The 24,482-nt window shown below is 45.5% G+C and overlaps 3 protein-coding genes and 1 long non-coding RNA gene across 16 annotated transcripts; 2 read left to right on the top strand and 2 right to left on the bottom strand.

Moving 5' to 3' along the window:
• The first annotated feature begins 3,068 nt into the window (after positions 1-3,068).
• Positions 3,069-9,067, top strand: LOC1270046 (steroidogenic acute regulatory protein-like). 10 transcript variants are annotated; one of them, XM_061647770.1, is made up of 12 exons: positions 3,084-3,485; positions 3,603-4,170; positions 4,839-5,063; positions 5,143-5,300; positions 5,385-5,543; positions 5,650-5,703; positions 5,774-5,906; positions 5,980-6,134; positions 6,937-7,194; positions 7,272-7,936; positions 8,009-8,132; positions 8,224-9,067. In XM_061647770.1, the coding sequence occupies exons 3-12, from the start codon at positions 4,898-4,900 to the stop codon at positions 8,326-8,328; spliced, it is 1,977 nt and encodes a 658-aa protein (XP_061503754.1). In that variant the 5' UTR covers positions 3,084-3,485; positions 3,603-4,170; positions 4,839-4,897; the 3' UTR covers positions 8,329-9,067. The 10 variants fall into 10 exon arrangements, with proteins under 10 accessions (XP_061503756.1, XP_061503754.1, XP_061503758.1 ...); XM_061647778.1 differs by having other exon boundaries at positions 3,089-3,430; positions 3,603-4,551; XM_061647776.1 differs by having other exon boundaries at positions 3,089-3,448.
• Positions 9,068-9,071: 4 nt separating this feature from the next.
• LOC1270047 (neuropeptide SIFamide) lies at positions 9,072-9,816 on the bottom strand. The gene is made up of 2 exons (XM_308708.4): positions 9,545-9,816; positions 9,072-9,472 (listed from the first exon to the last, which is right to left on the bottom strand). Exons 1-2 carry the CDS (start codon positions 9,681-9,683, stop codon positions 9,384-9,386), a joined length of 228 nt encoding a protein of 75 aa, XP_308708.4. The 5' UTR covers positions 9,684-9,816; the 3' UTR covers positions 9,072-9,383.
• A 1,454-nt stretch (positions 9,817-11,270) lies between these two features.
• Positions 11,271-23,448, top strand: LOC1270048 (protein I'm not dead yet). 4 transcript variants are annotated; one of them, XM_061647782.1, is made up of 10 exons: positions 13,659-14,596; positions 15,056-15,734; positions 20,199-20,297; positions 20,378-20,891; positions 20,967-21,049; positions 21,124-21,372; positions 21,472-21,678; positions 21,766-21,863; positions 21,944-22,224; positions 22,293-23,448. In XM_061647782.1, the coding sequence occupies exons 3-10, from the start codon at positions 20,254-20,256 to the stop codon at positions 22,572-22,574; spliced, it is 1,758 nt and encodes a 585-aa protein (XP_061503766.1). In that variant the 5' UTR covers positions 13,659-14,596; positions 15,056-15,734; positions 20,199-20,253; the 3' UTR covers positions 22,575-23,448. The 4 variants fall into 4 exon arrangements, with proteins under 4 accessions (XP_061503765.1, XP_308709.5, XP_061503766.1 ...); XM_061647781.1 differs by lacking the exons at positions 13,659-14,596; positions 15,056-15,734 and adding an exon at positions 11,271-11,516; XM_308709.5 differs by lacking the exon at positions 15,056-15,734 and having other exon boundaries at positions 13,657-13,914.
• Positions 16,778-17,294, bottom strand: LOC133391739 (uncharacterized). Its single transcript, XR_009765192.1, has 2 exons — positions 17,212-17,294; positions 16,778-17,146 (listed from the first exon to the last, which is right to left on the bottom strand). It is a non-coding gene; the product is annotated as an uncharacterized LOC133391739 (long non-coding RNA).
• Positions 23,449-24,482: the final 1,034 nt, after the last annotated feature.

Below are 24,482 nucleotides of genomic sequence, written 5' to 3'. Positions count from 1 at the left end.
AAGTGGATCGTTTTGATGCGTTGTTTATTGATCATTACAGGAATGATTCTTGCCCATTACATTAAGACTATTTATGGTATTGTTTCTATACAATAAACAATCAAAAAAGTGTATATTTGAGCAAACAATAAGATTAAATAATTTCTTATAAATTATTGTTTGTTTAACGGCTATTTTGTTTTTAAATTCGCTTTTGCTCTCCAGCGTCAAGAGAATAATACGCCTGAAAGTATGCAACTGGTAAATATTTTGGGAATTCCTGTATTGTTTGTTGTTATTGTTGTATTTTTAACGATTTTATTTCACAATTTAAAAGTTTGAAATAATTATTGAGTTGAACAAAAGTGCTTCAAAGGATGAAATCAATATTTTTTGGACAAATATTGAAATACCTACCGCATGACAAAATTATAACTTAATGATCTTATTAGTGAAAAAAAATTCTACCACTTTTTTAATTTTCTAGAGCAACCACAAACCTTAAAAACCTTTCCAAACGAGCAGATAAACGCTTCCACCAATCATTTTCACTAATTTACGAAGACCCACATGAGCAACCTTAAAATTAGGAAGAGAAAATAACGATCTACTCGAAACATCAACTTAAAACTGCTTGAGCTTAAAACCTAGTGAAAAATTTACACGAACACCTTTTGCTTCATACAGAGTGATCAGATCTGATATCTGTATTCCTACCGATTTTTGATATGCCTACCGATTAACAGATGACCACGCTAAAATTGCCGATTTTTCATTTATCCTTTCGTTTATTTATCGACGTATAATATAAGACGTGCGATTTTTTTTCAATCAGCTGAATAAAACAAAATTCTTACTGTGTATACCCGTTCAGTAGGAACAAGCTCAAACGTATGTTTTTATCGTTACCCAAATGACAATCCAGCCTGCTCTCACTATGGCGAGCTCAATGACAGCTGCTTCAACCCATACTGAGAGGCTATCATCGTTTCCTCCTGCGTACTGAGCAGGCTTGCTTTTTCCCCTCGCTGAGGCGAGATGATTTTGTTTGTATGGTGAGCAAACCTATCGCCGATGATTGCTCTAATGAGATGATCAAGCAACAGACGCTCACATGATGAAATCATGATGAGGTCGGATTTTGGAGTGAGTAAAAATTTCTTCCCCACATCGAGCCGCCATTGTATTGTGGTTTGAGGAGAACATTGGATCATCTACGAATTGTTTAAATTTGTAAAACGTGCAATAATTGTCTGCGGACTATATTTCTTGATTATTTTGTTGAAAGAGCTTATCAAATATCCCAAATCAGTTAAATTAAAGTGAAATACTGTACAGGACACACGATGCGTTGAAGAAAACGTAAAATCAAACATGAGAAGATGATGAACATCTTCCCGTACCAATAGTTGATTTACAGCCTCTAGGTAAGTGTAAAATACCCTACAGAGTGCTGTTGTCAATGTAAAAAAAGTTTTTAAATTGCAGAGGGTGATTCTTTCGCCATGACAGGCATCAACAAAACATGAAGCAGTGTTTGACGATGAAGAAGATACCCAGTTGGGCGATGACCATTAATCGTTAACGTTGAAAATCAAGAGGAATATTACATGGATTGAAAATACCTAGAGAGCCTAGAACCTTTCTAAGTACACCCAGAAATACCGCATCGAGTTGAATTTAAAACGGAAAAAATGCACCACAAAAGGCCTTATTTGGATTGTGTGAGATTATTAGCAATGGCGGATTAAGACGAGTGGAGGCCCTAAGCGATCACACGAAATTAGAGGCTTGATTGAAGCGTTTAGAAGGGGATTGTATCAGATGTCCTAGTCAGAGAAGGATTGAGTAGCAATTTTACTTGTGAGCGGGGCGAAGGTGCCATTTTTGGGGCCCCTGGCCGACACAGATGTTCGATACTGTTATAGAGGCGTTTTAGGGCGAAATGTGAGAAGTGAGCCAAGTATTGTTTTAAATAAGTACAACATCGTTTTAGCCAAGCCACGGCAATATCACAAAAGATACTTAAACAACTGAATACGATGGAACACATTAAAACTGAAGGAAATACACATCTAAGCAATTACTTTAAAACATAATATAATTGTATTGATTCGTGTTGTATTTTGTATTTCTGACCTGCATGCACAATTTCAAAACATTCCTATGAATCACAGAGAGGCCTAAAGCCTAAAGGCCTGCCTAATAAGCTCGATAATAGCACCCAGCAAAGAACCCTATAAAAGCTAAATAAAATCACGTGCTTTTAATGGTTTGTAGTGTAAATTGATTGACAGAGCCGGCTGGCCACATGTACATAACATGTGCTGTTTTGCAGTGTTCTTACATCCTCCGTTATTTTCAAATTCATCCATGCTTAGAGAGCATACACTCCTTTTCCACTGCTAGTCACATTGAAATTGTTTCAGTCATTATTTGCATTTGGAGGATTTATACATTCTGTTTTCAATTCTTTTCTTCAAATCCTTTTTCTTTGTCTAGCTTGGATTCTAAATCAGCAGCTTCCATTCAAAAAGAATCAAATTTAGTTTCCACAATTCACGAAAACAAAATTCATTACTTGCACTCTCCATCGTTTGCTCTTCATCATCCCTTGTTGTTTCTTGAACACCATGCAATCATCAAAGGCAACACGATGTCATCGTCAATATTTTCACTTGTGCGTGGAGCTATTTCTGCTTCAAGGTTCGATGCGTCTACTAGTGCCTTTTCAACGACCCAAATTTCGAAGCCTTCAATGGTTTACATGTTTAATTGAGATGTTCTGACTTGATGTACTGCGGATCAAATCCAACCACGGCAGTACAACAAGTCAACAGATGAACTGTATAGAAAGGAAGAGTCAGAGTGTACTAGGGATGTAACGGTGGAAAAAGTGAAAGAGGGGAGAATACCTTTTTTTCGCCATGACTACCATGACGATGATTGCACTGATTTTCCCCTTCCTTTTTTTCTCACAGCACGCTGCTCATAGTGAGATCGCTTTCGTCTGAAAAGCGGAACGGAAAGCGACTTGCATCAAATGTCAACCCGATTTTCCGTGCTGAAATTGTCATCCGGGTCGTTGTCAAATTTGACAGTAGCCAGCAGAATCGTGATTTGTTTACAATTATCCCCCTATGCAATTTGCGTGTGTGTTTTTTCCCAACTAAAAACTGCGTTTTTGCCAATTGCACAATAGAAAGTGATCGTGATAAGCAATAGGAACGGAAAGTTCTTCAACTAAACACCCACCTGCACCAGGGTTTGCGCTGTAAAAGCGAACACACTGCCGTGCACTTCCTTCTCCTACGGTACAATCGAGCGAGACGTGCAGTGTCCCACAAGGGGTGTGGGGCTGAGACGTGCACGGTGGCTACGGAGCAAAACCACAACATCATCGAAATACGCAAAACTACACAAAATCTGATGCGTTTGTGTTTGGCCGCGGGTGAGCGAAACAATACGGGTTGGTGCATTTGATTTGAACACAAACCACGACCCGCGTAAGTGTGAGTGTGCGTGCGCGTGTTTGAGTGCAAATAACAATCAACGGCATCATTACTAATTGACCTTTCCTTTCCTTACATTCCTCACTCCCTCCACCACCCACCAATCCTTAGCCTGCCTGAGGCGAACGGAATCGACACGAGCGAGAGAAATTTAGCCACCGCAACCGAATACCTACGTCATCCCAGGCGAAAGGCGCGCGCGAAACGCGATTTTTCCCTCGACACAACAAAAAATGAAAGTCATCTGCACGCAAGTGTTCAAGTGCCTTCTGTCCTTTCTGCTGCTGCTGCTCTTCATCCTGTTTAGCTTCGCTTCCCGCGTTCTCTTTGTCTAATCTTGGCCGGCCGGGTGTGGCAGCGGCGGTGGCAAAATCACCCTTTCCACCGAAGAACCCGTCGTTCCAACATCAGCTGTTTTTCAGCCGCCAAACCGCCAAGGTTCAACGGACCCGTGGGACAACATCGACGAGACGCGCCCGGCTAAGGTCACTTGTGCCGTATCTTATCTCGGTGCCCCCGTGCACAAGGAGTGTGCCAACGAAACAAGCTGCGCGAGCACCCGGAAATCATCTCGCTGCGGATGAGTGGACGCGATTAGGTCGCTGCGGAAGATTTAGCGGAAAATTGGTACACACCCGCGTGTGCAGCAGCATCTTCTTCCCACTGTTTTTTTGCAATGGTAAATGGATAATGCTTACACCAACACCACCGCTGTGTGATAATGCACCCCTCCGTTACATGCATTCCATGAGTCATCGGATGCGTCGTGTCGTTTGTTGTTCTTGGCCTTTTTGTTTGTTCCGTTTTGTTCCCTCTTGGTCGGTGTGTTTCTGTGTGTAAATGTGGCGGTTAGCATATGTGTTAGACTGTAGTATGTGTGTGTGTGTGTGTGTGCGTTTATTGGTTCCCATTTGTAAATACCCCTGCACCTTATCACCTTCGAAGCGCAATTGAAACACTTGCTAGCTCTTTGGCTGGGTTGTATGGGTGCGGTCATCAAGGCGCGCAGAGCAGCAGGCAATAGGAAGTGTGTCTAGTCTTGTACGGCTTGTAAACAAAGGTATTATCAGCACGGGAGGGTTTGCTAGTTTATGCTAAAAATCGTTGTTCATGTTGTCGCACTGTTGCCGCAACATTGAACATTTGTGTTGAGTTTTGTCGCACTGTCCATTCAATCTCCACATTGTTGTCGTTTATTATCTTATTTTGTAATGTAAGGTTCAGTTGGTAGTGTGGTCGAATTCGGTAAAAGAACAATGTTTCAACATCATTACTCATGTTCTGTACAATCAACATAACAACGCATATTTACTATCAAATGCTAATAATCGCGTTAATCCCTTCCAGCTCACCCTTAATGTGGCAGTAGCCGTTGCGAAGCATTCCCATATGCTTCCCGCAGTATAATGGCAGAGGAGGATGAGATTCGAACGGCCGTACACTCGTTCTACACCATCCAGCAACAGCAGCAGCAGCTGCAGCAGTCAGCACACACACCGGTCGTCCATCACCCTTTTATGATGCACGGACCCCGGGGGTACGGCAGTGGGCCGCCGATGAATGCGCTCGCCAGTGAGTAGGAACGCTTGCACAAACTTACTTGCCCTTACATCGCTTAATGTGTTGTAATGTTTCGCTTCTTTCACCGCAGTGACACGATCGCAATCGCACACGGTGAATCTGCTGAGCGAAGACTTCATTGCCGGGTACATGGAGCAGGGGCGCATGTCGGTCGTCCGCAGGTTCTTCTGCCTGTTCGTCACCTTCGATGTCGTGTTCATCTCGCTGCTGTGGATCATCTGCGTGGTGGTGCGTTTGCTTTGCGAGCCATGAGCTTCACGATGAAAGGGGGAAACGTTCTCACTAGTGAAATGCTTTGCTTTACCGCTTTAGATTACCGGCGACAACGTGATCCATGCACTGCAAACTCAGGTCCTGCACTATACGGTCTACACATCGCTGTTTGATGTCGTTATTGCTGCCCTCATTAGGTTTATTTTTCTCATACTGTTTTATGGGCTGCTGAGCATCAGCCACTGGCTAGTGATAGCGGTAAGTGTGGATTGCGATTAGCGCACCCAATGCCGGACGGTGCGATCACTAGGCGAAATATTAACATTAACGTCCGTTTTGTTGTTTGCAAATCATTTCCTTCCAGTTATCTACAACTAGTTCCTGTGCATTTCTTATTAGCAAAGTATTTCTTTACGATGTAAGTAGAGCGTATTTAGCTGTCTTTGAAGACCAAAAGGACACATTATTAACCTTTCATTACATTCCAGTGGACTGCTACACCACAGCCGGTGTTCGAGGTGCTTTTGATAGTGGTTTCGTTTGTGCTAGCGTGGGGCGAAGCATGGTTTTTAGACTGTCGCGTGATACCGCAGGAGCGATATGCGCGAAACTATTTCGTTGGTGGGTATACAAGTTTTGCTAGATGGGGTTTTGAGGGGAAAAAAATATTAATACACTATTAAAACATTCCCAGCAATCACCAATCCCGGTTCGATGGATGCACGCACCCCGTTGCTGGATCCATTCCTAAGCGCAATGCAGGCGGGCAGGACGGAAAGCATAGGCAACTTCTACTCACCGTTCGACTCCATTCACAACAGCGACGACGACGACGATGAAGACGAACAGGTACGACGATGGGGAAGGAATGGTGGTTGTGGTAGAGCCATACGGGCAAAGATCAAACGATGTATTGGCGTGGTTTTTAATTACCATGATTCAATTAGCATCATGTGCAGAACAAGAGCGAAAGATTCCCATTCATCGTTCAATCGTTTCTCAAGGCAAGATTGTTCGCTTGGCTTGGGGAATCTCAAACTAGTACTTCCCGTCTGGATCAACCGTTCAGTTCGTAAAGCAAGCCCGTACGAATAGGTTCGCATCGCTAAAAAAAAAGATGAAACATTTCCTGGCCAATCTTTTCCAAAGGCGAAAGCAACACGCCAACGGGTGTGATGTTGTGGACCGATCGGTTTCGATCGTGGTCGAAAATGCGGTCGTGTGTAACTTTCTCGGTACGCTGCATACGCTGGTGGAGGTAACATATGTTATTGTAATGCAATGTAAAGCAGCGGTTTACGCAATCCCGAGCCGTGACGCCACACGGTTGACATTGAAAAGATTTTGGGCTCCAGGTCAACGAGCGCAATCGACAATTCAGATTCAGAAGTGGTCGACGGTTCGCCCGATCGAATGTGATCGAGGGAGAAGTTCTAGAAATCGGGATCGGCATATTTTATTCAAATTTAGTTTGTTCTTCCCCATATGGGTATATAAAATCCGACCTGGCGGCTGTTCGATGTAGATTGATGGAGATCAGTTCGATCGGAGGGTTTGGGCTGTTCGGATGTCGCAGGAGATGTTCAGAACGTGTACAGTAAAGTGATTGATTTTTGTTTGTGTGCTTTTGTCTGTCTCACACGCTATGCAGGACGACGAGTTCAAGAAGATGGGCACGGAGTGTGTGCGGAAGGCGTACATGCTGCTCGAATCCGACGGGTGGAAGATCGAGAAGGTAACCGCCAAGGGGGACACCATACAAAGCTGCCAGCAGGAAAAGATTGGCAAGATTTACAAGCTGACCGCGAAGATTCACTACCCCGCCCGGAAGCTGCTGCAGGAGCTGTTCTACAAGATTGAGGACGTGCCGAAGTGGAACCCAACGCTGCTGGAATCGAAGATTATTCGGGTAAGTGCCTTAACAAAGCTGCCTAGTGATATGGATCCCTGTTTGATTTCTTTTCTTTTTTTTTTTTGTTTTCTCAGAAAATCGATAGTCACACGGACATTTCCTACCAGGCCACGATCGGCGGTGGTGGCGGTGTGGTCAAGTGTCGCGATTTCGTGAACCTGCGCTGCTGGCATCTGTGCCGCGATGGGCGCGTCATCGAGGGCGTCGACATCCTGCCGAACCCGCTGATCAATCTTTCCCCCGTGACGGAAGAGTACGAGGGCAACGGTTCGGTCGGAGGGCAAAGCGACGAGAGCGGGGAAGAATCGTCCGTCGGTAGCATCGGCAAGGGGGACGTTTCGGGGCGCATCCCAGCGTCGAAATCCGTACCGCAGATGAGCCAATCGCATGGCGAGCTCAAAACGGACGGACCGGCGGCCGGTGCTGCCGATGGTAGTGAACAGAAAGATAAGACTGCATTTAAGACGCTCAGCAAAAGCTTGGGCGCCCAGGACTTTGCGACCGGTGCGGGCGGTGGCGGTGCCGTCTCGTACGAGAATGAGGACGTGTTTTCCGACGCACTCACGGACGATCAGGAGGGAAAGGCCGCGTCGGTGAAGCCGGTGGAAGGGAGTGCGAAAAAGAAGCGGAACGCGGCGCGCGAGGAAGCGGAATCGACGGCAAAGTGTAGCAACGTTTACGTGAGCGCAGCGATCAGTATCGACTATCCCGGTGCGCCACAGAACACCAAATACATTCGGTAAGGTGGATGCGCTGTGCAAGGAGAAGGATTTACGTCACTATTGGCAATCATTTTGCGTTTATTTTGCAGAGGAGAAAACAAGGTGTCATGTTGGGCGATGCGGGAGCTTGAAAATCAAAAGGATCACTGCATCTTCGAGTGGCTGCTCTGCTTGGATCTGAAGGGCTACATCCCCCGCTACGTGCTAGACACTGTAAGTAGGAGACCGGATGATACCAAAGAAAGACGAAAAGGCGGTCTAATTTACTCTATTTCCCTCCCCCCCCCCCCCCCCCCCCCGACAGGCCTACACAACGCTAATGCAAGACTACATGACCTACCTTCGCAAGTACGTCGCCGAACTGCGCAAGCAAGGAAAAGTGCCTGGTGGCCCCGAGTCCACCGCATAGAGCGTGCAGAGAACGAGTCGTGGGAAGCAGTCGACCCTGTTGGGTGCGCATCGCCACGCATCGCCACTTCACCCCGCATCACTTCAAAAGTCATTCGAATTTAGGCTAGCTTTTATGACATTTTATCCTTCTATTTTCGTTCCCGTTTCGCTACCACAGCCTGCGCGGGGCTCCTCATTGGAATGGTGCTAGGAAAGGTGCTGTCCTTTTTTTCGCTACCAAGCAGCAGTATGAAAGAATGCTGTCATCCTGTGTATTGTGTGCCGTCGCATCCGTGCAACCGTGCTGGAGAATGAGATTTTTAGTCAATTAAAAGAAAAGGAAATGACGAATACAGCACTGCCCATGGAAAACAAGATCAGCATTAGTTACTGTACCGCATGTAGCGTATATTTTCCGTTCCACTTGAATCCACTCGCAAACGGACTGAGTGCCGCTGCATTAAAAAAACACAAAAATCGTAAGAAAATCCTCACCATTTACTAACAGCGAAACGAATCAATTAATCTTCCTCCTACGTAAGGCAAAAGTCAGCATTTAGTTAGCAACACCTCAAACATACCGACCCGAAAAACCTGTGTGAAATGGAACCTTTTTGGATACGCTATTCTGTTGCCGAAGGCGGGGGAATCAGTCCTATCTCCACCGCAGACGTCATTTCTGATCGGTATTTTGCTGTTATATTTTATTGTGATATGGAATAAAAGATTTATATTTGAGCGCGTAATTAAAACAAAAATGGCTTAATTCTCAGTGTTACTGAAGCACGTTTTACTGATTAGGTAGCACTAAAACATTTTATTCCGGAATAGAACGTTTACATGAAACCAAGGCCTTCTCGCAGCCCTGCTCTGCACACGTGGCACAAACAGTTTTTTTATATTTTTTTTTGTGTTTTCAAACTTGTTCTTGGTCCTCGTACGCAAAACCACGTGTGTTCAAATCCAAAATCCGCTGTAGCTGTAGCTTATGTTGCAAGTAGTCGTAGAAGCACATCAAATCGTTGCGCGAGCGGTCTCTGTCCGGTCTGTCTCTGCGAAGGTAGGAGCTTTGCTTTACTTCTGCTCTTGCGTAAACCAGCTCTGGCAGGCTTCGGCCGCAATCTCACACATGGTGGACAGGACCTTCGCATTTCCCTCGTAGTCTGTACACAGTTCGATTAGAAAAGGATGCACTTGTTAGAATGTAATAGACCGTAGCGACTGTACACACTTACCCACAGAGTTACCGTTGCGCTTGCCGAAGATGCTACCGTTGAAGGGTGGTTTCCGGTAGCCGGCCTCGGCGTGACCGCTCAGGGCGAGAACGACCAGCAGGACGACAATCAAGCTACCGAGCACTTTGAACGAAGCCATTGTATTCTGTTGGTTACTGGTTGGTTTGCTGAGGTTAAATATGTGACTAAGACGAAGCTGCAGCTGTGGCTGGTAAGATGCTGTGTTGCCGGATTGGAAAGCTGACAGATGACTGATGCCATTGTTGGGTGTCGGAACATCTTTTATACGAAATTTGTCTTGCCGGCCAGCCAGCCAGCTCAGCATGTGTCGGTGTTAATGTAAAATCCCAAAACAATTCGCAAACCCATCAAAACGCCCGGGTACGCGGCGCGAATGCAATTAGGGGTTAGAATTTATTCAATTAATTACACCAACATGAACATCATCATGTCCCTGCGAAGGGGATTTGCAACCCGTTGCGTACGGATATGCGGGCGCTCGTCGCGCGCGCCGTTAAGTGAGTGAGTGTGACAACGTTTTTAAACAACGTATCCTATTACGGTGCCTTTCGTAGCTCGGATGTAAAAATCCTTTCCAACAACAAGCTTTAATGTGCTGTGTTAAGTAATCCTGTAAGAAAGCGCAGAAAGCGGGAAAAAACGCTTCACATTTTAAAGGTCAAAGTTGTTCGATTTTTTTCCCCACTGCCTTCCCTAGCTGATGGTGGAGAAGGACAGGAAGGCTGCGAAACGTTCCAAATGTTTCTCGTGAGCCCTGCCATCGGAGTCGAAAATCGATCGTGAAGACATTCGTAATTATTTTCATGCCAGTAACAACATCACCAGCAGCAACAGCAATGGGGAAGTTAATAATTTAGGACATCCGCGTGTCACGCAAAGGATAGTATAATGGTGGACCCCGTGTAGTGGCCTCCGTGGCTACCCCGACCCCATCACGACTGACCCACACCGTTAACTCAGCCTATTCTATTTCGCTTCTTGGACTGTGTAGATTTTACCGGAAAATGTGAAAGTATAAAAATAGAAAGACAAATGATGTCCTTTAGATGGGGAAGGGGGGACGTAAAGCCTACAGGAAGGAACCAACCTGACACAATGAATCAATCAATATTTACGATTGTGACACCACAATTTTGGTGTGTGTGACTTATTCTTTCTCTCTATTCCATTTTTGATGGCTAGCCACCGATAGCACGCCACAAGTCAGCATTGGGCCGGTGGTTCAGTTCCTCATTCCGAAGCGCTCTCCAGCGCAGAAAGAACTCTGATGAGGTGTGTGTGTTCCCTATCAATCAAACCATCATCCAGCCAGAGGAAAGAAGTGAGGGGTGAGAGTATGAGAAAGAAGGGGTGTGAGTGGGTTTGTAACCATTATTCATCCCTGCTGAATGGGGATCCGCATAAACGAACCACATAAAAAACTATCCCCTCCCATGCCACCCCAACGGGAACGGGGGAGCAAAAGGCACCCATCCATCCCCATCTCCCTCCAGAAAGGTCGTCGCAACATATCAAAATGTATGGAATTATCATTAGCGCTGCATGCAACAGTTCTGGTTGGTGTGGTATGCCACGGGTTGCTGCGGTGCACCAACTTCAAGGGAACAAGGGCGGAACATACACTACTCTGCTACTGTATGGGGCCGGGGTTCCGTACCGTTAGGCCGCTGGCGGCAGATCCATGGGAGCGCGGCTGGGTCAGTTTTACCCCGACAGTCGAGTGTATTGGTCGTTAAGTGTGGACAATTTGCTCGCCCGGAGAAGAAAGAGGCTCCACAGTTGCGTAGTGTGGCGCTACCTGGATGGTAATTTGAAGTGAGGCTATTAAACACGGAAACGACGGGGTGGGTTTTTTGTTGTTACCATTCCGGCCCCTGTTTGTGGTAGAAGGAAGAGGGGGTGGTGTGTGATCGGTGATAAGGCCATTCTGCAGATACAAGCATTATTTTGGGTAAGTTTTCCAGCATAAAGCATCATTTTTCATTCACTCATTGATGATTGCACAATATTACAATATCTTGAACGAATTTCATCATTTTATAACACTAAACATTAAGCTACATACCTACATGTAAGAAATATATTTAAAAAAGGGGAAAAACACTCGGAAAATGGGAACTGGAATAAACCTTGAAACCCTGAAATTAAACAAGAACAAACGGCACTAACAGCTTCACACAAAAGACCGGCAATTGCATCAGTCGCGTCGGGCGATGTAGCGTGTTTGAATTTCGTGTCGTTTTCAATCGCTTTCATCATACCCGCGCAATCATGAATGGTGCAATGATGGCATGGTTTTTGGGGGTGTTGGTTCTGGTTAGTTGTTTTTTTTTTATTTTTTTGAAAATACTTTTGAAAATCGATTTTAAACATGATATTTAAAAAAAACTTTAAACATTACAAAAACTAATCCAATTGGAACATGAAGTACATAATAATAGTTGTGGAATTAAAATTGTAGCAAATAATATTTTTGCAAGAAAAAACAAACAAGTTGACTTATAATATGTTAAGCTTTCAACATCACTTTTCACCTTACACGCGAAAGCCATCGTTCCAATGCTGGAGCATAGTGAGCGGGCACCATTAAAAAAAATGCAACCAAACGGCTATTCAGTAGGGATGGGTATACAGACAACACTCCTGGTACTGGTTCCAGACTATTCCGAAGCTGCTGATGTTGACCATTCCGATAGTTCTGATGGTTCCGAATGATTATGGATGATTCTGGATTCCATGGAACCGGAATCGCAGCCTGGTCGGAATCGGGTTGGAACCGTGGGTGCGTTCCAGTGAACCTATCACGACTACCTAGCTAGCGTAATCGTCGGATATGGATTATTACAGCACAAGTAGAGCGAACAAGAGTTTTATTTTAGTGAATAATGCTCTCAATTGCTCGTTTCTAATTTAATTTCGATTATTTATTATAAAAAATAAATCGTTCACTTTTTACTTTTTATATCACGTAAAATGCCTTGAAACAGATGTACATGCTAGTATCAATTGTACAGTGCGTAATCATCTATGAGGAGGCCCGTGGGGTGCTCCCCATCACTCCATGGAGCTCCACATCATCGATATAGCTCTGCGAGCTTCTGTAGCTCCGCGTGCTCATTGTAACTCCGTACGCTAAAAATGAGCTAAGTACGCTCGTAGCTCACAAGTTGATGAGAGTAGAGTTCACCCTATGAATCTTACGTTCCTTGCAAAACGTTGTTTGATATGCGGATTGAGAAAGCGAGAGGGAATAAAAATTAAAAAGAGAGCAATGGAAAAAGAAAGGAGCTAAAGAGTAAATTTGAGAGAAAGATAGAGAATGACAGGGAAAGAGTAAGAAAGAGAGACATAAAAAAGTGAAAGAAGAAGAAACATGAAGATCAAGAGAAATGGGAAGATATGAATGTAAAGAAAGAGATAGAAAAAAGCAATATGGAGAAAGCGGAAGTGAAATACCATAAGGGAGAAAGTGGTAGATATAGTGAAATATGAGATAAAGTGAGAAAGATAATCAGATATAGATAAATAGAGAAATAAAGCAAAAGAGAGATAGAGAGAGAAAGTGAGAAGGGACTTAAGAGAAAATGGCAAGAAAAAGAGAAAGATATATAGATAGATATAGAAATAGAGAGAGAAAGAGAGATTGAATAAAGATTAGGACACGATAGGATGCGAAAGAATGATGTGAAAACAATGTACGCGTAGCAAAGCGATAAAAAAGAGTCAACTTTACCAAATCTAACTGAAGAAAATATTTCTTAAAAACTCAAACCTCTCTAAACGTATAAAATACCAAGCGAAATATAAAGTTTGCTAGTATATAAAAAAGTATATAAAATTTTAAATTTGCGCTAAGAGCATTAGAAGTTGGAGATGCATTAGAACATCAAACAACATCACAAAATCAAAAATTAAATACATTCTTCTTTTTAACTCCTATTTCTCTCCTTCTCTCTCTCTCTCTCTCTCTCTCTCTCTCTCTCTCTCTCTCTGTCTCTCTTTCTCTATATCTCTCTCTTTCTCTCTCGCTCTCTTCTCACTGCTCGATCCGGTAAGCCGGTTATGGCCGGCAATGATATACAACTCACACTCTCTCCCGAATCGACCCCCTTATCGGACGTTTGTCGGGCGCGTGCCATAAGCCTCCGCTCTCTCTCGCTCTCCTTGCCTAGCCGAAAGCCTTGGTAATTCACCCCATGGTACGACCACGCGGGCCAGTTCGATCTCGGCTCATTCCGATTTGAACGCATCGGCGGTGCGGTCGCTCTGCCCGGTCCCGTCCGTCCGTCCGTGTGTGTGCCCGTGTGCGAGTGTGTGTGTGCCTCTGTGTGCAGCGGCGCGAAACTTCGGTAAGGGGGTGCATGCTTGAAGCAAAACTGCCACCGTTGCAGCGGGTTGTGTCGTGTAAAGGTGCAATGCGTTGCAGCAATGTAGAGGTGTCGGAAAGGCAGAAGCAGAACTCTGTGTTATTATGCGGTCTGAGGAGACAAATGTGCATGTCTCTTGGTTGGGAGTAGCGGATTCGTTTGTTCGCTGGATGACGGTTGGAATTTACATATGGCGCACACACGTGCAGCAGAGGGTTTTTCATCCCTCAATGTGTTCCATTTTCTGTGTATGTGTTTATTACGGTGTTTTATGTGGAAAAATGAAATGTGTCGCTAAGGCGTTACAGTGCTCTGCTTCGTTACACAGTGCGCCAAGAGAGAGAGAAAATCATTCGAGCTAATTCATAACGATCTTCCTTCGGTGATGCAGATGAAGCATGAATCTAATCCATTAACCATTCGAAATGGGGTGGGCGTTTTGTGATAGAGTGTGTGCGTGTGTGTCTGTGTGTGTGTGTGCATTTGGTATTCTCAGAGAGATGAGAATGGAGAGGAAACTAGAAGGAATTGGTAAAAATAGCTTCACCATGAGGCAGGATAAAAATATCTTCGCCCGACCCTGTCGATCTCCTCAAAGCCGCATGTGATCTCACGCAGAGCAAAGATGTGTGCAGCTCTAGACTCGAGAACAGAGACTTACAGGGTTTTCGAGCATTATATAGACATGTTCAGCGAGTTGTAGATTCGTTCGAGCATATAATAGACTCTTTCAGCGAGATATAGAATTGTTCGGATGTAGGTGTAGACATGTTCGGTTATACTGTAGAGCTGTCACTTTCGTACCCCTTGGACTGCAAGTTGGATCATTCTCATCAGAAGGTAAACAAACGGTTTTCGAAAAAATATGCTTTTTTCAACTAATTTATGTATTAAACAGCTTGGAGAATGATTATTAGCTACTTTTAGGACTTTTAAGAATGAAAAATTGAACCCTGCGGCACAGTGTGTAAACAAAACAAATGACAGCTCTACAGAATCGCTGAACATGTCTACACCTACATCCGAACAATTCTATATCTCGCTGAAAGAGTCTATTATATGCCTGAACGAATCTACAACTCGCTGAACATGTCTATATAATGCTCGAAAACCCTGTATCGAGGTTTACCGAACATTTCTCTAGATGCTGGAAACAAATAGAGAAAACGGAGAGAAAGTAAACTTGTTCCCTGAAGTGTCTGGAACGAGCGAGAACAGAACGAGGGCGAAGGAGGTGGGAACAGCAACGAAAGAACACTCTCAGCTGTGACGATCATTTGAGCAAGATCATGTTGGAGTTTGTTCTGAGAAACATGAACCTCACGAACGTTCGTTGATGTGACGCACACTGCACCGCATTCCAGCCAGTGGCAAGGCAATTAAAACCGATTAAACCCGTAATGTAACGCTTAAGGGACAATGTAACAGCACTGGCCTACAAGCGTTCTGGAGGCTAGGGGCATAACAAAGAGCCGCCGCAACAACCGCCACGAATCAACACAGAAATGTTCCAACAAAATTGAACTGTTTCGCTGTTCCCTTCTCGAAATACTTCGAACTCTACGAACACACCCCGGCAGTGCAGTTCGTTATCAGCGTGGCATGGCGTAAAGCCGGACACTGGTACCAGCTTTTTGATAGCGTGGCGGAATCGGTACTGATCTCTTGAACCCCGCATGGGGCAAGGTGGCGAAAAGTTCATCAGTGTTGTTTGCTGCTGGCGCGGGTTGCCATCAGCAAAATCCGATTTCCTTTCAGTGTGTGTGTGCCTGTGTCTGTGTGTGTGTGTGCAGCGGCGTTACGTAAGCGTTACCAGAGCACGGGAAGTAACTCCCGCACGGTTCAATTATTGCGTGCACGACGCTGCCCGTGCGAGACGGCTGCCCGTATGCTTTTCGATGATGACGATGATGATGATGACCCGGTCACGAACATTTCGCGCCATCGATAATTAGACGCGATCGATTTATATCGCAAGGGTGGTGGGGCGGTGTGCATTTTGGGGTCGAAATCTGGACACAGTTTATTGACGATGCGTTGTGGGGTGCGATGGTTTATGGCGATAGAAAGAGGGGTGTGTGCTTCTGCACGGTACAGACACAGTACGTAGCATTGTTTTGCTATTTTAACACAAATAAACTGGATTTTGTTGACCGTTTATATCGACACCCGAGCTAGCACACTCTAAGTGGGGTGCCACTCGAGACTCGAGCCGAAGGTTTTGGATGATCCTGTTTGAAGGCGCGACATTGGACAGACAGATTCTCTGTGCTGTGTGTTTAGTGTCTTCTTTTCGGCGGGAGTGTGAATTGAGTGTGAATTATTATACTCACAGGCAGAGAGAAAAAAATGCCATAATTCTGGACATCAAAGACAACGTTCCAGTGCGCATATTGTATGATCGATGCAATTGCCTTTGCCCCTAATAAAAAGAAAGGTCCCATTCCCATCTGTTCAAATATTCAAAGGTGGCACATGTGGCGCGTTCCCTTACGGATTTTCGGAGCCCCAGGTCTGTTATCGCGATGGTTTGGAAGGGGCCGATTGCATAGTTGGTGGAACTGCTCAAACACATAGCGCAGCATGATAAGCAAGAACTATCTCACATTCACACACACACACACACACACACACATTCACACACACAAACAGAATACCTGAGCCAACGCAAGAGACCAACTTGTTGTCTGGTTCGCTCGTTGGCGTCTTTTTACATAAACATGCAGCTCCAGCAGAACCTGTTTGAAAAAGGTTGTTTTTTTCTTCTTCTGCTGTTTGTTCCGTTGTTTCTAGTTCCTTCTTCTACAAATGCGTCTTACCAAAAAAAAAACGAAGAAGAAAAACGTTACTGTTTGTTCTTTGTTTATTTAAAAAAAAAACTCTCCATGTTCACGTGCTCCTCTTGCGCTTCGTTTATATTACCAATTCGTCACAGACGCGCAAAGACGTTGCGAAAAGGCTGGAGTGTACCCGGTAACTCTGCTACATGCACACGATCACGTAGCCCATGCGTTCGATTTATGCGCATACCTTGAGCGATCCGGCCCGACCGACTCGGGAGTCGGTTTGGAAAGCTGAAGCCGCAAACTAAGCGAAATATTATCCACCATCGTCGTCAGTAGGAACGCCTTTGTTTGCTGTCGCGTCGAGCCGGTAATTGCAAAACAACAAAAAAAAACTGTCACGACCAACTGATCCCATGCGCGGGGCTTGTCTACGGGTCAATATTGAAGCGTTAGTGCACAAAAATCGGTGAAAATGAAACCCCTCAGAACTTACTCATCCAACTGCGCCAGTTTGCGCAATGACGCAACGCCTACGCCGAGAGCTGAGGTTCATCTCCACACGTGATTATTGACGCGCGGCACCAGCATGCAGAGCTCGATGGCGCAATGAATGAGTTGCGGCTGACGCGTGTTGCTCTTCCGCATCCGTCCGCAGCGCAGACGGATTGGGAGAGTGAGATAAGTTTCCGTGCGCGCGCGATCCAAACCGAAACCGGCAACCCTAAAATTAGACGCCGGCGTGCTTCAATGCGGCCTGCCGTACCAGATGTCAGTTGTCCGACAGTCCGAGCTACAAGGACGCCTGTATCCTGGCGCTCTTGTGTCGCGCGTTGTTACCGGTTCAGTGCCAGGTTCGGTCGATCGACCGGGTCGGGAAGAATTTTTGACAAACGACCAAACCGAATTCTGCGTTGCGTAAGCCGTTCAGGTGACCTTTGGCGATTGGCAATGCGAGGCCGCGAACATGAGCGGATCGATTTTCGGGACGGGGAGGAGATACGAGAAGGTGATGATGGTGCTTTGCTCCCTGATGATGGAGTAAAATTGACGTCAATTTGCAGTGTTCGAGCGCCACACCGACCTCTCCCGTTGGCTTCATTCCGTTACCGTTGTTTTGGTCTGTGCAGGGGGATGTGGCGCATAGCAGGGCCCCCCGACCTTGCCCTGATGGTCATGAGAAGGATGAATATTTTTAGAGTATTATATTGCACGCCAAACATTCGAACAATACGCCTACCCTGAGGTTTGGTGATGAAAACGAGATGTCTGTTGCGCGATCGCGATTTTGTGCGCAAATTGGACGCAGGTGATCCACACTTGACACCTGGGAGAGATGCACCTACGCTACCTCAGCAAAAAAGGGCAATGTCCATCTCATCGCGTAATCACGAGATAACACTTATCACTGATTCACTGATTTGCAAAGTTATTGCAAAAAAGAAGATGCATTTTTGTACCATGATTTGAAGATAGCGCTTACTGTCCGTATGGTTTGTCTTATCAAACACAAGCTGAAAGTACGCGCGGTGTGCTAATTCCACAACTAAGCACCGCTCTTACACGTTCGCTACAGTAATCGCTTCTTTATCAGTGTGTATGTGTGTGTGTTTGTTTGTTAATCTTTATCCAGTCTTACTGGGGGTTAAGACAAAACCAAACAAAGCCGACTAAACCGAGCCTCCAGAGAACCCCGTTGAGCTTTATGTCATCATGCCCAAGATTTGACGAAACATTGCGACTTTGAAGGTGTTGAAATTGTGGAGCAGAATATACCAGCACTAACAAAATACGCAGCTTCAGTCAGTAGTATGCTTCCTGGACCAACTACGCAGTGTAGTGCTGAGGGGGGTCTTTCATGTCGCTCTGCAAAATGCTGATAGCGTTCCAGCCTTATCAGCCCAGTCTTGGGAACGGCCGGAATGACTGGATCGTTTTCGTGTGGAGCACGCACTCCCATTCCGTACGGCCGTTTTACTTACAAGCTTGTAAATAATGCCGTGATTAGAGCGGCCTGTACCTTGGTCCCATAGGTCAAACTTCAAAGTATCGAACGTGCAAACGTCCCTTAAAACGGAGGACAGTTTTATCTCGCGTGCGCGTTAACGCTGCATAGTGCCAGGTGTGGACTGTTCCACGCTAAAAGCCGAATCCGGAAGCCTTTACTTTCGATTTCTGTTCACATTGCTGAAGTTTTGAACGCTTTCGCGTCATGGGAAACCCGTTTCGCTTGTGAGCAACGAAGAAAAAAAGGCAATCTTGCCAACTCCCACCTGTGCCGAACGGGATTCTTGAGCGGGAATTGCGGGCGCGTGGATTTCATTACCATGCAAATCGAAGCGACGCGCCTGGAGCTGCGGTGTTGTCAACTGGTCAAACTGATGCCAAACTGGTTTTTCAGACCCCATGCACAGATGTGCTTACGGTCAAGTTCAGTGTCGAATCCAATGTGGTGGCTCGAGGGTTTAACACAAAAAAGCCAGTAAATAGAGAAGGCGTTCATGCAACTCTCGCGCTTGTGGCTTTACGCCCTTTTTAAATCCCCGCACAGTAGTGTTGGAATGATAAGACGGAAAGGTCTTATCGACAACCGGACCTACTTGCAAAGCGTGTGCCAATGTGTGTCCCGGGGCGAATAAATGTTGTGATACGGCTTCATGCGTTTGAAACGAGTACGTCAAAATAGTTTCCAGAATGTTGTTCCACTACTATGGCAGACACTTCCGCGATCTTCATGCACGATCGATCGATGAGATGTGACAGGGTGTACCGAAGTACGGCTCGGGTTGTCAATTGCGTTGCGATGCTGGGCTAGAACTTGTTCTAGTAGCTGCTCAACACTTGTGCCGGCTGAGTCATTTGCCAGTTGCAAATGGCGTAATAAACAATGATCGTCGACAGTTGCTACTCCCACTGCAAAGATTCCTCCCGTTCGACAGCATCATTAAGAAAGACGTCATCGTAGAATACTTCAAAAAACAAGATATTTTTTTACACAGTACATTTAAATGTTCTCTGGAAACCGACTTCAATCCAACCTTGAAGACGCTCAGTTTTTGTTGCCTTCGTTACCAACTTGCGCACGGCAATTGCGGCAAGAATGTAAATTTGCCCTGCACCGATAACCTTTCCACCGACCTGGACGCTCTTGCGATACGGATTTTTTTTAAAGAAAACAGACACAGCAACAAAAACAAGTCCCTTCAAAAAAAGGGCAACGTCCTGCCAGCAAACGATCCCGAACCCCGAAACGAAAAGCCCTTCGATGTGGTATCGTGCAGCAATGCGGGCCCTGTACACGGCCGTCATTACGATTCTACCATAATTGACGTGTGTGTGTGTACATCGTGAACAAAACGGGCCTCCGACCATTTAGAAAGTGCATTCCGGGCTGGTTTTTCGGACGCAGAACTTAATGATTGTTGTTAATATTAATAACTCTTTCCCCATTACTCTTTACCTTCCCATTTCTTCCAAACACAGAGCCACCGTCTTGTGAAATCATATGGTCAGCTAAGGTGGGCCCTCGAACAGCAAGATGGCCGATCAGAAGGAACGCGATCTGGAAGAGGCGGTTGCGATGTAAGCAACCAAAAGCTGCAACCAATTGAACTCAATCGACGATTGATTAATTCTTGACTTTCTACTGCTTTTCTTTGTAGGGAAGCGGTAGCGGCTCCACGTGTCGGGTGCTGCCGGCGGACGATGAAGTACATCGGTGCGTACTGGCGCTCGATGGTAGTCATCGTTGCGCCGATGATTGCGTCGCTCGTGTTCCTGATCGACACCACGCCCGCCTACCGGTGTATGTTTGTCGTGCTGACGATGTCACTGTACTGGGTGACGGAAGCGTTACCGCTGCCCGTTACGTCGATGTTACCGATCGTCCTGTTCCCGGTGCTCGGTGTACTGGAAACCGATCGTACCTGTATGATGTACATGAAGGAAACGATGCTGATGTTTATCGGTGGTATCATCATTGCGCTTGCGGTTGAGTACTGTAATCTGCACAAGCGTGTCGCGCTGAAGGTGATCTCGGTGATCGGTTGTAGCCAGCGGCGCCTCAACTTTGGCCTTACGGTGGTAACGATGTTCGTGTCGATGTGGATTTCGAACACGGCTGCCGTCGCCATGATGTGTCCAATTATGCAGGCCGTGCTGGAGGAGCTAGAATCGGTACGTTTCCAGGTGCTCCCAAAATGATTAAAAGCTGAAATTAATTGAGATTCTTTAAAAACTCCCAAATTCCAGCAAGGACTTTGCCAGATGTACGAACGCAGGAAGAAGACGGGCGAAGAGGAGGGCATGCTCGGCAAGGAAAAGGTGGACGATGAGTAAGTTGTCAAACGATCGCTCCTCGCAGCACCAATTCCAAACGTGCTAATTCACGTAAACCTTTGCCTTTCAGCACCCCGCGGCCAACAAAGACGACCCTCTGCTACTTCCTCGGTGCTGCATACGCGTCCACGCTTGGCGGCTGCGGAACGATCGTCGGGTCCGGCGTGAACCTTACCTTCAAGGGTATTTACGAAAGTCGCTTCCCGACCGCACCCGGTATCGATTTCCCGAAGTTTATGTTCTACAACGTCCCGGGCATGTTGCTGTACACGTTCCTCACCTGGGTTTACCTGCAGTGGCTGTACATGGGAATGTTCAGGTAGAGTAGGGCTGGCACGTGACTTCCCGTCCGTTTCCGATTAAGATGATTGACAGAAGAACATTTTTGGTCTTTTTTTTGCATTATTGCCCAACACAGACCCAACAGTCCCGAAGCGAAGGCAGCTGACATTGGTGCGGAGGGTGAGGCGGTGGCGAAGCGTGTCATCGAGACACGATACAAGGAGCTCGGACCGATGACGTCACACGAGAAGAGTGTCGCTTTTCTGTTTATCGTCGCCGTGGTGCTGTTCTTTACCCGCGAGCCAGGATTCATTACCGGTTGGGCTGACGTGCTTAATACGGTGTAAGTGAGGCTATGATACAGAGAGAGAGAAAGCGTTAGGGAACGATCGCGTTTGAATATTTTTGTTTGTTTGTTGGATCATTACAGCAAGATCAAAGATGCAACGCCAGCGATGTTCATTGTGATCGTGCTGTTCATGATACCTGCCAACTGGCGCTGTCTGAAGTTCTGCCGCAGCAATCCAGGTAGCGAGGGAGCTTCAATGTCAAGAGACTTCATTATCAAAACATTCATACTAATCTTTCAACATTCAACTCTCTTCCAGGACGTCTCCCAACGGAAGCCACGCCCGGACTGATCACCTGGAAGTTCATCAACCAGAAGGTACCGTGGAGTCTTATCTTCCTGCTCGGCGGTGGCTTTGCCCTGGCTGAAGGTGGTCGCGTATCGGGCATGTCCGCCCTGCTCGGTCAATCACTCGCTGGACTGAAGACTCTTCCTCCTCTACTGCTCCTGTTCGTGGTGTGTCTGACAGCGCAAACACTGACGGAGTTCACCTCGAATGTGGCCATCTGTAACGTCATTCTGCCCGTGCTCGCCGAAATGGTACGTTTGAGAAGATTGATACCTAATGCAAGCATTACATCTAATTGCTTTACAAACCCTTCTTATAGGCGATTGCGATCGAAATTCACCCCCTGTATCTGATGTTCCCGGCGGCTATGTCGTGCAGCTTTGCCTTCCACATGCCAGTAGGAACGCCTCCGAACGCGATCGTCGCCGGTGTCGGCAACATTGCGATCAAGGATATGGCGGTGGCCGGCATCGGACCGTCGATATTCACGCTGCTCGTCATCTGGGCCAGCTTCCCGACGTGGGGTGCCGTCGTTTACCCCGAGCTGGCAACCTTCCCCGACTGGGCACGGCCCGTCATCACGAACGCGACGCTAAACTAAAGGGGAGCACAGTGACATAGTCTAAATTTGAGTTGAAGGTGCGTCCTTCTTATTTCATTTTCACATACCGGCAGATTGTGTAATGTACTTCGGATTCTGAGTGCGGCTTGGTACACGTGCGTTATACATACATACATATATTTTTATTACACATCTTACGTTAGAACACGGTGTACCAAAACATGTGCCAAAAGTTTGCCAAAACCTGAACTGGAAGCAGGAGATGAGTTCAAGCTGGAAGAAAGGGCACGCAAAAAGCAAAAACAAGCAAGAAAAACGAGAGGAAATGCATTTATTGGAATAACTGCCACTGGTATGCAGGCGCCAGCAGAGCTCCGTGATGCATTTTCAAACCCCGAAGTGTTTAGTTCAACAAGACAGCGAATTTGTGCAAATCAATTGATCCTATGGGTTTGGTGTACTTACCAGTCTCCCTGGAATAAAATCCTGAAGTAGCGCTGCCCTGATGGACCGGATGGTTAAACATTTTGTATGCGAAGTCTTCCAGTGTATGTGTGTGAATTAGTGAGTGAAAAGTAGGATGAATTCCGGCCAGAGGGCAGCAGCAGCAGTAGCAGCAGCAAACGAGAGAACAATGAGCTACTTAGTGTAATGGCGACTGAGAAGGGAACAGATTTTTATTGTTCTTTTCACAAATCCTAAACAACTAAACCATCAGACCAGGAAGACATTAGTTGGAATGTGAAGAGAGAAAGAGAGAGAGAAAGAGAGAAAGAGGGAAAGAATTATTTTTTCTTATGTTTTTCGCCAATAGGAACAAAGTAAAAGGAAAAAAACGAAAACAAACTATGCAAACTATGAAACAGAAGCGGTAGAATGTAGAGATAATAAATAAATATACGATTATTGTTAACTTATGTTGTCGATTCTTTTCAAGGTGTGGATTTTCTTATGTTTTTTAGAGACTTTTAGCTTTCTAGTACTGTGGCAGTAGTATACTATATTATACCTCACTAATACGGGAGAAATTTGAAATGAAGGCCAACAAACAGGGAATTAAGGACCAGATTAATTGATTGGGATTCCTTCTCCCAATTCTTCTCTATGATGTGCGACAACCTGCATTCCTGCATATGAGGGTCTTGGGCACAAGGAATGTGATTTGTTTTTTACGTCCTTTTACCTTTTCCTTTTATCTTTTGTTAGATGTCATCTCATTTTTCATTCTTCTCATTTAGAATTCATCTCAGGCCAACAGATTCAACATTAAATATCTACACATACAATCTATCAAGAGCTGTTTAGTATTTGTGATACATATTTGGCCCTAGCACGAATGCCTTTCATCGAAATTCACTCTTCAATTTCAGTTTTTTGTTATCGATTATTCAAAGATTCGTGCGAAAAGTTGTTTGTCATGAATTATTTATATTTATGTTCACAAATTGCATTCATTGTTTTCGAGTTCCATATTATGTACTTATGATGAGTTTTGATGACATTTTTTACCAATTCATAATATCATAGATAAGATTTTATAAAATGAAGATGAAATAAAAGAGGTTTCGAGAGATAAAATTCTTGAATAGTCTTTCTATATAGTAAAGGGGCACAATACATCCTACCCGGGAACGTCTGCTCTCCATGCTATGAGCGGTTCTCCCAACGCGTATGTCCCTTCAGGAAGAACTACGCTAGTTATTCTCTTCTTAGCTCGCTGCAGGACTCTAAAATGGACTCTCTCTTGGAATGGTCGTTACTTGGGACAACAACATCTGCTCTGAAATTCGAAGACGCATAGTGCAGGAGAATAGTGCTAGAATAGTTTTCTGCTAAGATTTTAAAGTCTTCGAGAACACATCAAATATGAGATATATTGCATACTGATTCGTTCAGTGGTCTTCTAACAGTCTTGGGCCCTCCGAACTGAGGATGAGTAACGATGCC

Source organism: Anopheles gambiae, chromosome 2, assembly GCF_943734735.2.
Source record: "Anopheles gambiae chromosome 2, idAnoGambNW_F1_1, whole genome shotgun sequence".
In the NCBI taxonomy this organism is placed as follows: Eukaryota; Metazoa; Arthropoda; class Insecta; order Diptera; family Culicidae; genus Anopheles; species Anopheles gambiae.
The sequence above is the reverse complement of the archived record's forward strand: the minus strand, read 5'-3'. Positions and strand labels throughout refer to the sequence as shown.